At 40.0% G+C, this 14,099-nt stretch overlaps 2 protein-coding genes and 1 non-coding gene across 3 annotated transcripts; 1 reads left to right on the forward strand and 2 right to left on the reverse strand.

Moving 5' to 3' along the window:
• Positions 1-245: 245 nt before the first annotated feature.
• LOC137946588 (uncharacterized) lies at positions 246-2,815 on the reverse strand. Its single transcript, XM_068792926.1, has 5 exons — positions 1,774-2,815; positions 1,654-1,714; positions 907-1,565; positions 402-801; positions 246-285 (listed from the first exon to the last, which is right to left on the reverse strand). Exons 1-5 carry the CDS (start codon positions 2,813-2,815, stop codon positions 246-248), a joined length of 2,202 nt encoding a protein of 733 aa, XP_068649027.1.
• A 2,322-nt stretch (positions 2,816-5,137) lies between these two features.
• LOC137946589 (uncharacterized) lies at positions 5,138-6,767 on the forward strand. Its single transcript, XM_068792927.1, has 4 exons — positions 5,138-5,230; positions 5,394-5,564; positions 5,953-6,535; positions 6,628-6,767. Exons 1-4 carry the CDS (start codon positions 5,138-5,140, stop codon positions 6,765-6,767), a joined length of 987 nt encoding a protein of 328 aa, XP_068649028.1.
• Positions 6,768-9,274: 2,507 nt separating this feature from the next.
• Positions 9,275-9,381, reverse strand: LOC137947131 (small nucleolar RNA R71). The gene has a single exon (XR_011111178.1). It is a non-coding gene; the product is annotated as a small nucleolar RNA R71 (small nucleolar RNA).
• Between the last annotated feature and the right edge of the window lie 4,718 nt (positions 9,382-14,099).

Raw genomic sequence — 14,099 nt, forward strand, 5'->3', positions numbered from 1 at the left:
GGCACAATTAAGCAAAATATTAATGCGAAAATAAAGAGAAAAAGGAACGAACTCCCTTTGGGTTGCCTCCCAAGCAGCGCCTTTGTTTATTATCATTGGCTCGACTCAATGCTTATGTAATTATGGGTCATCCCACACATAGTATTTTGTATCACTCTTGACCTTATCTCTTTGAGCCCTAGACAAACCAGGAGGTAAAATGTTAATAACCAAATAATTTACAATATTCGCATATCAAGGTAATGTCACACTCGCGGTGAGCAATTACTCATCAGGGAACGTTTCCTGCAAATTAATGACAATGCATGCATGTAGACAGGTTAATTCCTTTAATATCTGCAATTGTTCAACCAATAGCTGTCTTATGCTCCTTAAGGGCCTGCACAAACTTTTCTTCTTACGGTGCACTAAGTTTACTGAAGATGATCACTGGCAACGTTCCTCCATCTCCAAGCAACGTGTACTTGAGGTGACTACGGAGAGGCTTCAAATCTGGAGTGGGAGCCTGCAAAATAGGGGGTAAAGGCCTCTCGTTAGAAACTGGTAACTCAATATAAAGAACGTTACCTGAATGCTGTAACTGTGGAATATCATTCAACGCTGCAATAGTTTCTTGCAAATCAGAACTCAAGGCTAACTCCTCATTCTCTTTCTCAAGATGCTTACTAATGGCAACTTCCAATGCATCTTTTCCATCAAGTTTAAAAACTTCCTGTGTGAAAGAATCAATCACTTTAATAAAATACACAAGGTTATCATCACCAGGATATTTCATGGCATCATAAATGTTAAACTTAACAACTTCACCATCAAATTCCATGGCAAGTGTGCCACTATGAACATCTATCTTAGTCTTGGATGTCTTTAAGAATTGTCTTCCTAACAAAATAGGAGCAGTTTGGTCACCATTTTCCATATCAAACACATCGAAATCAGTAGGGAAAATCAAATCATTAACTTGCACAAGAACATCCTCAACTACACCCTTAGGATATGCATTAGATCTATCAGCCAATTGAATCACACCACCAAGTTTATTCAAAGGTCCAAGTTTCAAAGAAGCATATATAGAATATGACATGACATTAATCGAAGCTCCTAAATCTATCATGGCCTTCTCAAATCTGATGTTACCCAACTTACAAGGGATAGTAAACATACCTGGATCTTTGCACTTCGCTGGGAGTTTTATTTGAATAATTGCAAAAACATTCTCCCCTACTCTGACCTTCTCACATCCTTTAAGTTTCTGTTTCCTTTTAATTGTGCACAGTTCTTTCAAGAATTTAGCATAACGAGGCACTTGTTTAATATCATCTAAAAGTGGAATATTTGCCTCACATCTATGAAAAGTCTCATATAAATCTTTATTTTGCTCATCTTTTCTAGAATCTGCCAAAGCCGGAGGAAAAGGAGGAACTGGTTTATAATCAGAAAGAGGTGGAAACTTACGCTTAGGTACATCATCATCATCTGGAACGTTCCTGTCTGCCACAGCTTCTTTCTCCTTTTCTTGCTCCAACGATGCAAGGGCTGCCCTTACCGGAATCTCAACTTCTTTACCACTTCTCAAAATGATTGCACTTGCATTTTCTCTTGGATTTAGTACTATTTGAGAGGGTTATTTCCCCGAATTTTGTGCCTCTAGCCAACTAATTGCGAATGCCATCTGGCCCATCTGATTGTCCAAACTTTGAATACTGGCCCTTGTCTCCTGTTGAAATTGCAAATTATTAGTGGCAAGAGACTTATCAATATCTTCTAAAGACATACCAGAATTGGAAGTTTGGCCCGGTTGTTGTCTAGGGGGATACAACTGCCTATATTGCTGGTAGCTTGGGTGATTTTGAGTCGCGGGCTGATTAACTTGTGGATTCCCATAGCTAAGGTTGGGATGGTCCCTCCATCCCATGTTATACATGTTTGAATAGAGATCATACTTCCGTTGCGGTTTTCCAGGAAAACCACTTGCCACATTCACTTGATCAGTGGGCTTCTCTTGAAGAGTTGGGCGCATATCGGTTGGATGCCCTACTTGTGAACAAATCCCACAAGCCTTCACTGTTTGCATATTACCTACGGCCATTTGACGAACAAGAGAAGTTAGACTCGCAATTTTTTGTTTAAGGGAGGAAATATTTACCTCATTAACATTCTTAGAAGGAAGGTCAAGCCTAGTGCCAAATTGTTGAGAATTGGCCGCCATATTTGCAATCAAGTTTCTCACGGCCTCGAGAGTTTTATCCACCAAAGCTCCTCCAGTAGCAGTATCAATCATGCTCCTATCAGTGGGTATAAGGTCCTCATAGAAATACTGGATAAGAAGTTGCTCGCTAATCTGATGATGGGGACAACTTGCACATAATTTCTTGAAACGTTCCCAATATTCGTTTAGGGACTCTCCCTTATGCTGCCTTACACCACAAATTTCTTTCCGAATGTTGGCCACCCTTGAAGTTGGGAAATATTTCTCCAAAAACAATCTCTTCATCTCACCCCATGTGGTAATACTCCCGGAAGGTAGAAAATAAAGCCAATCCTTAGCCGAATCCTTCAAAGAAAATGGAAAGGCTCGTAATTTAATTTGCTCTTCAGTTTCCCCCGTGGGTTTCATACTCGTGCATACCACATGAAACTCCTTTAGATGCTTGTGAGGATCTTCACCTACAAGACTATGAAAAGTGGGCAAGAGATGTATTAGTCCAGATTTTAATCCAAATGTAGTAGTAGCATCTAAAGTGGGGAACGTTATGCATAAGGATTGCTGATTCGAATCTGGGGCCGCAAGCTCTTTCAAAGTTCGATTTCCAGCCATGACTTCCTCCTCCACTAAATCAGGTTCACTATCAAATGGGGAATCCAGAGCTAGATCGTTCTCTTCAGAATTCCTCCGAGTTTCTCTCCTTAACCTGCACAAATTTCTCTCTATTTCTGGATTGACAAATCACCTTGATTAGAAGATCGAGTTACAGTCATAAAAAATCAAGGGAACTCTAATAAAACATGAAAAAAAATCAGGAAAAATCTAGAATAACGAAAAAAAATAAAATTCTAAAAATCCTAAAAAATAGTGGAATCTGACTTCAAAGTCAGAATTTTGCCAAAACCATAACAACAAAAAAACTAACGATTTTTTTTCAAAAAATTCAAGAATGTAATAATGATCACAAGAAGCACAAAAATCAACTAGAATCACTCCCCGGCAACGACACCAAAATTTGTTGTGCTGTCGCAGGCAACAAAAAATAAAACCTATGCTCCTAAAAATATATGTAGTAGTGCGAGTAAGGATCGATCCCACGAAGAGTGATTAGTCTACTTTTATGCTTCGTGAACATTGATGGGGTGTTTTGAGTATAACGAAAACACTAAAAAACAAACAACTTAGAAACAATTCAAATTAAAAGAATCGAAATCAATTAAGAGAACAAACCTTGGTCTAAGTCAACATCCACCATCGAAATTCCACAACTGATCATCGATGCAAACATATATCAATTCACACTTGAATATTCACCGTTGGAACTATCTTCCTATCTCTCCTTTCGTAGTTAATTAGAGAACAAGCGATCCAATTAACCCCAACTACTAAACAACCCAAGACAAGCGCTAAAGGCTTAATCTAGCAGCAACCTTAAAAATTAGAGAGATCGATGAAGCTAAACAACACAAGCATAAGCGGCTGAATTTAATTTAGTCCAACATTCTTCTCAAGATCTAATAATTTCTGACGCAGCAAATCATCAAATCTCGATTGCTTCACTGGTTAGAGAGATCAAACAATTACAGATTTGACATCTAACCTAACATTAGATTTCAATGAATAATAAACTAGTAGGGCTCCTAGGAATTAAACGAGACAATCATGAGCAAAAATTTCAGAAGAACATCAGATACTTAAAACATAAATTGAATGATAAAAATAAATCAGATCTCACAGTTGTATTGATACCGAGGTTTTAGTTTCCTTTGACCAAGTCTGAAAGTTTATCCACGCAGGGCCATGAAGAAATCTAAAGAGAAAAACTAGAGAAAAAAGAGGAAAAGCTGGAGAAGAGAAAATAGGGTATGGGACGCCGAACTCCTCTCTCTTTTCCTTTCTCCCCATTTAGGGTTTTTCTTTTTGTGCATCCAGTTTGGGTCACAGTGCACGTGACGCGACTTCAAGCCAGGTTTCGACCTAGATTCAGCTAGTATTGGTCAAAATGAAAATATAAAAGTTATAAAACGTTTTCTTATAATTCTATATCGTCTTTAATCATCTCAATCCGAGCTCGGATGAGAGAGTTATGACCATATTATGAATCAATGTCGGAACTGTCCAGAATTGCCCAATTAACTTCGTTTTGCACTTAGCGCTTCCATATACATCCTAAATCAAAATATAAAAATAATGAGTATATTTAGGCACCAAATAATTATAAAAGCTTAAGCATTAAGAGATAAAAATCTGACATTTTGCATTCTCATCAAATTCGTAAGAGAAAGATCTAGGTCTTGATTCCCTATTTGATAGCGAATCTGATTTAGAGGAGGAAGTCATGGCTAGAAATCAAACTTTGAAAGAGCTTGCAGCCCCTTATTTGAATCAACAACCCTTATGCATAACGTTCCCTACTCTAGATGACACTACTACATTTGAATTAAAATATAGATTAGTGCATCTCTTGGTCTTTCAGGTGCAGATCCTCACAAACATCTAAAGGAGTTTCATGTGGTATGCACAAGTATGAAACCCATAGGGGTGACTGAAGAGCAAATTAAATTATGAGCCTTTCCATTTTCTTTGAAGGATTCGGATAAGGATTGGCTCTATTGTCTACCCTCCAGGAGTATAACCACATGGGATGAGATGAAGAGATTTTTTTTGGAGAAATATTTCCCAGCTTCAAGGGCGGCCAACATTCGGAAAGAAAGTTGTGGTGTAAGGTAGCATAACGAACAGTCCCTACATGAATATTGGGAAGGTTTCAAGAAATTATGTGCAAACTACCCCCATCATTAGATTACCCAACAACTTCTTATCTAGTATTTCTTTGAGGACCTTCTACCCACTGATAGGAGCATGATTGATGCTACTAGTGGAGGAACTTTGGTTGATAAAACTTTCGATGCTGCGAGAAACGTGATTGCGAATATGGCGGCCAATTCTCAACAATTTGGCACTAGGCTTGACATTCCATCTAAGAATGTTAATGAGTTAAATATTTCCTCCCTTGAACAAAAAATTGTGAGTCTAGCTTCTCTTGTTTGTCAAATAGTTGTATGTAATACGCAAATGGCGAAGGCTTGTGGGATTTGTTCAGTAGTAGGTATCCAACCGATATGTGCCCAACTCTTCAAGTGGAGCCCACTGAGCAAGTGAATGCGGGTGGTTTTCCTGGACAACGCAGAGGAAGTATGATCCCTATTCGAACACGTATAACATGGGATGGAGGGATCATCCCAACCTTAGCTATGGGAATCCACAAGTTAATCAGCCTGCGACTCAAAATCACCAAGTTACTAGCAATATAAGCAGCCATATCACCCTAGACAACAACCGGGCCAAACTTCCAATACTGGTATGTCTTTAGAAGATATTGTTGAGTCTCTTGCCACTAATACTTTGCAATTTCAACTGGAGACAAAACAATTTCAATAAGAGGCAAGGGCTAGTATTCAAAGTTTCAACAATCAAATGGGCCAGATGGCAACCACAATTAGTCAACTAGAGGCGCAAATTTTGAGGAAATTACCCTCACAAACGGTAGTAAATCCTAGAGAAAATGCAAGTGCAATCATTTTGAGAAGTCGTAAAGAGGTAGAGATTCTGGTAAAGGCCCTGCATCGTTGGAGCAATAAAAAGAGAAAAATATCGTTGTAGACAGGAACATTCCCAATTATGATGGCATACCTAAGCGTAAGTTTCCACCTCTTTTTTATTATAAAACAGTTCCTCCTTTTCCTCAGGCTTTGGTAGATTCTAGAAAAGATGAGCAAAATAAAGATTTATATGAGACTTTCCGTAGATGGGAGGTAAATATTCCACTTTTAGATGCTATTAAACAAGTGTCTTGTTATGCTAAATTCTTGAAAGAACTGTGCACAATTAAGAGGAAACATAAACTTGAAGGATGTAAGAATGTGAGAGTAGGGGAGAATGTTTCTACAATTATTCAAAGAAAATTCCCTATAAAGTGCAAAGATCCAGGTATGTTTACTATCCCTTGTACGTTAGGTAACACCAAATTTGAGAAGGCCATGATAGATTTAGGAGCTTCGATTAATGTCATGTCATATTCTATATATGCTTCTTTGAAACTTGGACCTTTGAATAAAATTGGTGTTGTGATTGAATTGGCTGATATATCTAAGGGTGTAGTTGAGGATGTTCTTGTGCAAGTTAATGATTTGATTTTCCCTGCTAATTTCTATGTGCTTGATATAGAAAAGGGTGACCAAATTGCTCCTATTTTGTTAGGAAGACCATTCTTAAAGACATCCAAGACTAAGATAGATGTTCATAGTGGCACACTTACCATGGAATTTGATGGTGAAATTGTTAAGACATTTATGATGCCATAAAATATCCTGATGATGATAATCCTGTTTATTCTATTGATGTGATCTATTCTTTTGTACCAGAATTTTTTGAACTTGATGGAAAAGATAAATTGGAAGTTGCCATTAGTAAGCATCTTGAGAAAGAGAATGAGAAGTTAGCCTTGAGTTCTGATTTACAAAAAATTGTTGTAGTGTTGAATGATATTCCACAGTTACAATAGTCAGGTAACATTCTTTATATTGCGTTACCAGTTTCTAACGAGAGCCCTTTACCCTATTATGTGTGGGATGACCCATACTTATGGAAACATTGTGTAGATCAAGTGGTAAGAATGTTTGGAATTCCAAAAGCTCTAATAAGTGACTGAGGCACTCATTTTTTCAATTGAAATGTGGAGACTTTGCTGAGAAAGTACCATGTGACCCACAAGGTGTCAACTGCCTATCATCCACAAACTAGTGGACAAGCGGAAGTGTTTTTCAGAGTGGTTCTGTCCACTCTTGTTAGAGTTTGTGGTCTGAGTTAGGTACTTGGCTTTCCGCACCTTAAACGGCTAGTCTTTTCGGGTTGTTGATAGATGCCATATTTTGACATGAGAACTAGGTTAATTATAATAGAATAACCTTTATAATTGTATTATAGGTAGTTACTTATCGGTTTTCAAATGAAATGAGCATTTATTGAATTTGGCATTAATCACTGTCGATATTGCATATTTCTCTCTCCTGAATTATATTTCATTATTTTTTAGTCTTATTTCTTCCTGAAATGCTTTTTATAGATTCAATTATGGAATTTCAGGAGAATTTGGGTGGAGAAGAAGATATTTACCAAAATGCCCTTAGTGAAATGGAGGTAATTTCTAGGGCAAATCGTTTTAAAATAAGAAAATCATATTTAAAGAAGAAGAAGGGCGTGAAGAGGGGAGAGCGTAAAGAGAAGAGGAGTAGAGACCAAAAGGGAGGACTTTGACCGGAAACAGGGGAGGACCCGAGAGGAGTTCCCCCACCGCTGTTCGCCGGCCAAGACCTTTCGCCACCGTCGTCCACCGTCGTCCACCACCATCAGGCAACCGAGAACAGACCCGAGGAGAGCTCGAGAGAGTCTCCGTCGCGGCGAGTTCGACGCTGCCATTCTTTGCTCGCCAGGCCGGGAGGGGATCCGAGAGGGCTTCTCCGGCGCCACTTCCGTTTTCAGACCATCCTCCGGCGTCGTTTACATATTCCAACCAGTCCCGGAGCCATTCCGACTCTAACCGAGACTCGAGAGAGCCGGTTAGAGAACGTCAGCTCTGTTTCGCTCTTCACCGGACATTACCTCCGGCCGTCGGCTTCTAACCGTCGTCGCCGGCGTCGTCTCTACCTCCGGCCACTCACTATTGCTACCCGACGCCACCAATTTCCGGAAATCGCAGCACCCGTGAGAACGAGTTGCTGCCCGAGCGAGAGGAGGAAGAAGGGGAGTAATTCGTCATTATTGAATTTGATTTTTTATATGGTTTGAACTTACATTTTGAATGTTAATTGAATCTGATTTGATAATTAAGGTTTATTTGAGATTTGTTTTCTTGATATTTGATTAAATTAGTTAATTAGGGTAAGATTATAATTGAGGTTAGATTTTGGTATTTTAATCCGATTTCTGTCTTTAACTCTAGGCGCCCGAGAGGGGCTAGACGCAAGGATTGAGAAATCTGGATTCGTAGTTACGTGGCGCTCGAGAGAGGCACGAATCACAGTAAAATCCAGAGTTGACGTTTCCTGTTGTGCAAGTAGTTAATTAAATTATTGCTTGATAATTTAGGATATAATTAGTATTTAGTTCATATTAATTCATCATATTTGGTTAGGCTAGTTGACTGAAGAATACACGAAATTCAATCCTCCCTGTGGATATGACCCTCGCTTACTGCTAGATTACATGAACGATTCGTACGCTTGCGAGGTATAAAAGTCGATGTAACTAAAATTCTACATCAAGTTTTTGGCGCCGTTGCCGGGGAGGCACGTATTAAGCGTATATCTTTGTTCTCCATAGTCTTAGGTTAGATTTTATTTTATTTTATTTTTGTTTTTATTTTTATTTTTTTATTTTTTTTGCTTTCATAATTTTAGTTTGGTATTTTTTATGAAATTATTTTTATTTCTTCTAGTTAGTTCATATTTTTAGTAGCGAGTTTGTTAGCTTAATTTGATAGTTCATTTTGTTTCTTTTTGTGTTTTTATACACGGGCGCCGCTCCCTAGGTGGACCATTAGCTCCCTTTGTTGAAGAGGTAGAACATATTTGTAGGAAAACACCCGAAGTCAAGTTAGGAGCTACCATGGCCAATCAGGGCGAACCATTACAGTTACCTGCAGCAGGTGACCGTAGAGCCCTGAGGGATTATTCTATCCCATCCCACTTCACATCACCTTCTTGCATTATATTGCCACCCACTACTGCCGCCAGTTATGAGTTGAAACCGGGTGTGATCCAACTCCTCCCTACATTCTATGGGTTGGATAAGGAGGACCCATATTACCACATCAAGGAATTCTTAGATATTTGTGCAACTTTTAAATTCCAGAATTTCTCAGATGACTCTATCCGGTTAAGACTTTTTCCATTTTCACTTAAGGATAAGGCCAAGTCTTGGCTTAATTCCTTGGAGGTGGGCAGCATTACTTCATGGGACACGTTAGTCACAAAATTTTTGTCCAAGTACTTTCCCATTCAGAGAACTACAGCCCTCAGGAGAGAAATCTCCAACTTTATGCAGCAGGAGGGTGAACACTTTTATGAGGCTTGGGAGAAATGGAAGGATTTGATTCGTAGGTGTCCGCATCATGGGTTTGAGAAATGGCATTTAGTGCAATACTTTTATCAAGGTCTTACACCCCAGGTTAGATCCATGGTAGACGCAACGAGTGGTGGGAGTTTGATGGGTAAGAGTGCTAGTGAGGCGTGGGACTTCTTTGAAACGTTGAGTGATCAATCTCAGCAATGGGGTTCGTCATTTAATGTTGATAGGAGATCCCACGAAACCAAAAGAGGGGGTCTCTACGAGGTTAGTGAAACACCTATGCTCATGGCCAAGATTGAGGGGTTGACTAGAAAAATTGATGCCCTTATGGTGTCCAAGAGTTCACCTGCTCCTAACCCATCTACTGTCTGTGCCATATGCTCTGGTTCATCTCATCCCACACAAATGTGTCCATCTAGTTCATCCTACCCAGAGCTCATTGAGGACTTGAATGCAGTCCAGAATTTTCATAGACCAAACCGGAACGATCCTTTTTCAGAAACATATAATCCGGGTTGGGCTAGGCACCCAAATTTCTCATGGTCCAAGGGCCCACAGGTTGGGGGTCCTCCAGGGTTTACTCAACCCCAAGCTCCGCGCCCACACTTCACCCAACAACCATTGATTCCACAAAAACCTTCACTTGAGGATACACTTCAATTATTCATGCAGAATACACAGTCCTCCATTGCCAAACTTGAAATGCAAGTGAGTCAGTTGGCCAGCCACATGAGTGAACAAGCACAAAATAGACTCCCGAGTCAAACCATTCCTAACCCCAAAATCACACATGAGAGTGAGTTGAGTTCCAAACCCCACCATGAGCAAGCAAAAGCCATAACCACCCTTAGGAGTGGTCGTGAGTTGAACAATGGGGTAGGGACCACTAAGTCTAAGGAGTCAAAGGATGACAATGGGGACACATCATTGAGTGACGAACCTCCAAGTTCTCCACCAACAACCAAGCAGATCCCTAACCAAGTCCCACTAGCTCCTTATCCGCAGAGGTTATCGGGCCCACCTAGGAAAGGAGATAGCATGCATGAAACGTTGGAACTGTTTAGTAAGGTTCACATTAACATTCCACTTCTTGATGCTATTAGGCAAGTCCCTGCCTATGCCCGATTTTTGAAAGACCTTTGTACACAGAAGAGAAAACAACATGTTAACAAAAAGGTCTTTCTTACTGCGAATGTAAGCTCAATTCTGAAGCACAACACTCCTCCTAAAGTTAAAGATCCTGGATGTCCCACAATTTCATGTGTCATTGGTGAACATACCATCCAGAGAGCTCTTCTTGACTTAGGAGCAAGTGTGAATTTGCTTCCTTTCTTTGTGTACCAGCAATTAGGTTTGGGGGAATTGAAGCCTACCCCCATCACACTTCAACTAGCTGACCGTTCTGTCAAGATACCACGAGGAATAGTTGAAGATGTTTTGATAAAAGTGGATAAATTTTTGTTCCCGGTTGATTTCATTGTTCTTGATACAGAACCAGTATTCAATGTGACCAACCAAATTCCTGTCATCCTAGGACGTCCCTTCTTAGCCACATCTAATGCTATCATTCATTGTAAAAGTGGTGAGTTGGAGTTGTCTTTTGGAAATTTTAAGGTCTCATTGAATGTATTTAATGCCGGGCACCACCCACTTGAGTCTGATGATCTGAGTCCTGCATTTAATATGGAAACTGTTATGCTTGATAACGAATCCACTCTTGAATCTTTTGAGTCTTGCATAACATCTTTAGACATGGACTATTTTGATGAGGAAACATATTTCCGAGAGGTTAATTCTTTACTCAATTCTGTACCTCTGTTGGAGGAAGCTTATGAGGTTATCACAACTGATCATCCATAGGATCTTCCTCTTGACTTAGACAAACCTCTCAAAACTTCCAAGCTAGATCTTAAGCCACTTCCTCCCACGTTGAAGTATGCGTTCTTGGGACCCATGAACTCATTACCAGTCATTATTTCCTCTGATTTGAGTATTGAGCAGGAGGAACAATTGACTGAAGTTTTACAAGCACACAGAGAGGCATTGGGGTGGACTCTTGATGCCTTAAAAGGGATTAGCCCCTCCATATGCATGCATCGTATTCATTTGGAGGAGGGGACTAAAGCCTCACGTGAGATGCAACGTAGGTTAAATCCCCATATGCTGGAGGTTGTGAGAGAAGAAGTCATTAGGTTGCTTGTGACAGGAATCATTTACCCTATTTCCGATAGCACCTGGGTGAGTCCAATTCAAGTTGTCCCTAAGAAAGGGGGGATAACAATAATGAAAAATGAGAGTGGTGAATTGATTCCCACAAGAACTACCACCAAGTGGCGTGTCTGCATTGACTATAGAAAACTTAATTCCGTCACTAGGAAGGATCACTTCCCACTACCTTTCATTGATCAGGTACTAGAGCGATTGGCCGACCACAATTTTTATTGCTTCTTAGATGGATACTCCGGCTACAATCAAATTCCCATTGCTCCAGAAGACCAGGAAAAGACCACATTCGCGTGTCCGTTTGGCACCTATGCTTACAGACGCATGCCTTTTGGTTTATGCAATGCACCCGCCACTTTCCAACGGTGCATGATGAGTATTTTTTCTGACATGATTGGTGAATTTTTAGAGGTCTTTATGGATGACTTTTCTGTGTTTGGCTCTAGTTTTGATACATGTCTGTACAATCTTTCACTCGTATTGTCCCGTTGCATTAAGTCCAATTTAGTCTTGAATTGGGAGAAATGCCACTTCATGGTGAAAGAAGGAATTGTGTTAGGACATGTAGTGTCTGAGAGGGGTGTAGAAGTGGACAAAGCCAAGGTTGACCTAATTACCAATCTGTCACCACCTACTTCTGTGAAGGGAGTGCGTTCTTTCCTTGGCCATGCTGGGTTCTATAGGCGTTTCATTAAAGACTTTAGCAAAATTTCTCGTCCTTTGACGAATTTACTTGCTCAAGATGTTGCTTTTGCCTTTGATGATGCCTGTATTCATGCTTTTGAGACATTGAAGAAATGTTTGTCCACTGCACCCATTGTCCAACCCCCTATTTGGTCTTTGCCTTTTGAGTTGATGTGTGATGCCTCTGACTATGCATTGGGGGCTGTTTTGGGGCAAAAGACAGATAAAATGCCCTGTGTCATTCAATATGCTAGCCGAACTCTTCATGATGCTCAATTGAATTATACTACCACTGAGAAGGAGTTGCTAGCTGTTGTGTTTGCCTTGAACAAATTCAGATCATATCTGTTAGGGTCAAAGGTTATAGTGTTCACTGATCATTCTGCTTTGAAGTATTTATTATCCATCAAGGACACTAAACCTCGCGTGATTAGATGGATCTTGCAATTGCAAGAATTTGACCTTGAGATTCGAGATAAGAAGGGTTGTGAGAATGTTGTTGCTGATCATCTATCTAGGATATGTGTAGTACCTCAGGAAGGATTCCTTCCTTTAAATGATTCCTTCCCTGATGAACAACTTCTCCAAGTATCCCAGTTGCCTTGGTTTGCTGATATAGTCAACTATCTTGTAACTCATAAGATTCCTGATTATTGGAGTAAACAAGATAGATTGAAATTCTTTTTCCAAGTCAAACATTTTTTTTTGGGATGACCCTTATTTGTTCAAGGTGTGTTCTGACCAAGTCATTAGGCGTTGTGTACATGAGCAAGACTTTGCCAACATTCTTGAATTTTGTCATTCCCACGCATGTGGTGGACATTTTGGTGCTAGAAAGACCGCGGCTAAAGTCTTGCAATGTGGTTTCTATTGGCCTTCATTATTTAGAGATGCCCATGAGTTTTGTCAGGTGTGTGATAAATGCCAACGAACTGGTTGTTTGTCTAGGAAGAACATGATGCCTCTTAACCCCATTCTTATTGTTGAATTGTTTGATGTGTGGGGTATTGACTTCATGGGTCCTTTTCCTGTCTCGTTCGGCTATCAATACATCCTTGTTGCTGTTGAATATGTCTCTAAATGGATTGAAGCTATATCATGTAAGACAAACGATCACAAAGTGGTGGTAAAGTTTTTAAAAGAAAATATCTTTAATCGATTTGGTACCCCGAGAGCGATCATCAGTGATGGGGGATCTCATTTTTGTAACAGAGCATTTGAGGCCTTATTGAAGAAATATTCCATCACTCATCGGGTGTCCACTCCATACCACCCGCAAACTTGTGGTCAAGTGGAAATCTCTAATAGAGAGATCAAACGGATTTTGGAGAAGACGGTTCACTTTGATAGGAAAGATTGGTCCACTCGATTGGACGATGCCTTATGGGCCTATCGAACCGCTTATAAGACTCCTATTGGGATGTCTCCATTTCGCCTAGTATTCGGCAAAGCATGTCATCTACCTGTTGAGCTTGAGCATAGAGCTTATTGGGCCATTAAGGCTTTAAATTTTGATTTAACTCAAGTGGGTGAGGAGAGAAAGTTGCAATTGAATGAGTTGGAAGAGATACGTCATGATGCTTATGAGAATGCCAAACTGTATAAGGAGCGAACAAAGCTTTTACATGATAAATCTATTTTTCGCAAGTCTTTTACTGTTGGGCAAAATGTTTTACTTTATAACTCACGATTGCATTTGTTTCCAGGGAAGCTAAGATCCAGGTGGTCCGGTCCATTTGAAGTTACACAGGTGTTTCCTCATGGTGCTATTGAGATCCGCAATCACGGAGACGGGTCGATCTTCAAAGTTAACGGTCAGAGGCTCAAACCGTATCTTGAGAATGTTCCCACACCAGAGGAG

This window comes from Aristolochia californica, unplaced genomic scaffold (assembly GCF_029961685.1).
Source record: "Aristolochia californica isolate CCGP_79_NKW_82.1479 unplaced genomic scaffold, dmAriCali1.0.hap1 SCAF_12, whole genome shotgun sequence".
Taxonomy (NCBI): Eukaryota; Viridiplantae; Streptophyta; class Magnoliopsida; order Piperales; family Aristolochiaceae; genus Aristolochia; species Aristolochia californica.

What these genes read in the sequence shown, in the direction of transcription:
- LOC137946588 (XM_068792926.1), bottom strand. Translation starts at nt 2,815, where the DNA reads ATGGCTGGAAATCGAACTTTGAAAGAGCTTGCGGCCCCAGATTCGAAT. An exon ending in CCAGATGGCATTCGCAATTA is followed by an intron (nt 1,566 to 1,653) that starts GTTGGCTAGAGG and finishes CATTTTGAGAAG; the next exon opens with TGGTAAAGAAGTTGAGATTC. An exon ending in TGTGTTTGATATGGAAAATG is followed by an intron (nt 802 to 906) that starts GTGACCAAACTG and finishes TTGATGGTGAAG; the next exon opens with TTGTTAAGTTTAACATTTAT.
- LOC137946589 (XM_068792927.1), top strand. Translation starts at nt 5,138, where the DNA reads ATGGCGGCCAATTCTCAACAATTTGGCACTAGGCTTGACATTCCATCT. An exon ending in CCTCCCTTGAACAAAAAATT is followed by an intron (nt 5,231 to 5,393) that starts GTGAGTCTAGCT and finishes TGGACAACGCAG; the next exon opens with AGGAAGTATGATCCCTATTC. An exon ending in GGGCCAAACTTCCAATACTG is followed by an intron (nt 5,565 to 5,952) that starts GTATGTCTTTAG and finishes CCTTTTCCTCAG; the next exon opens with GCTTTGGTAGATTCTAGAAA.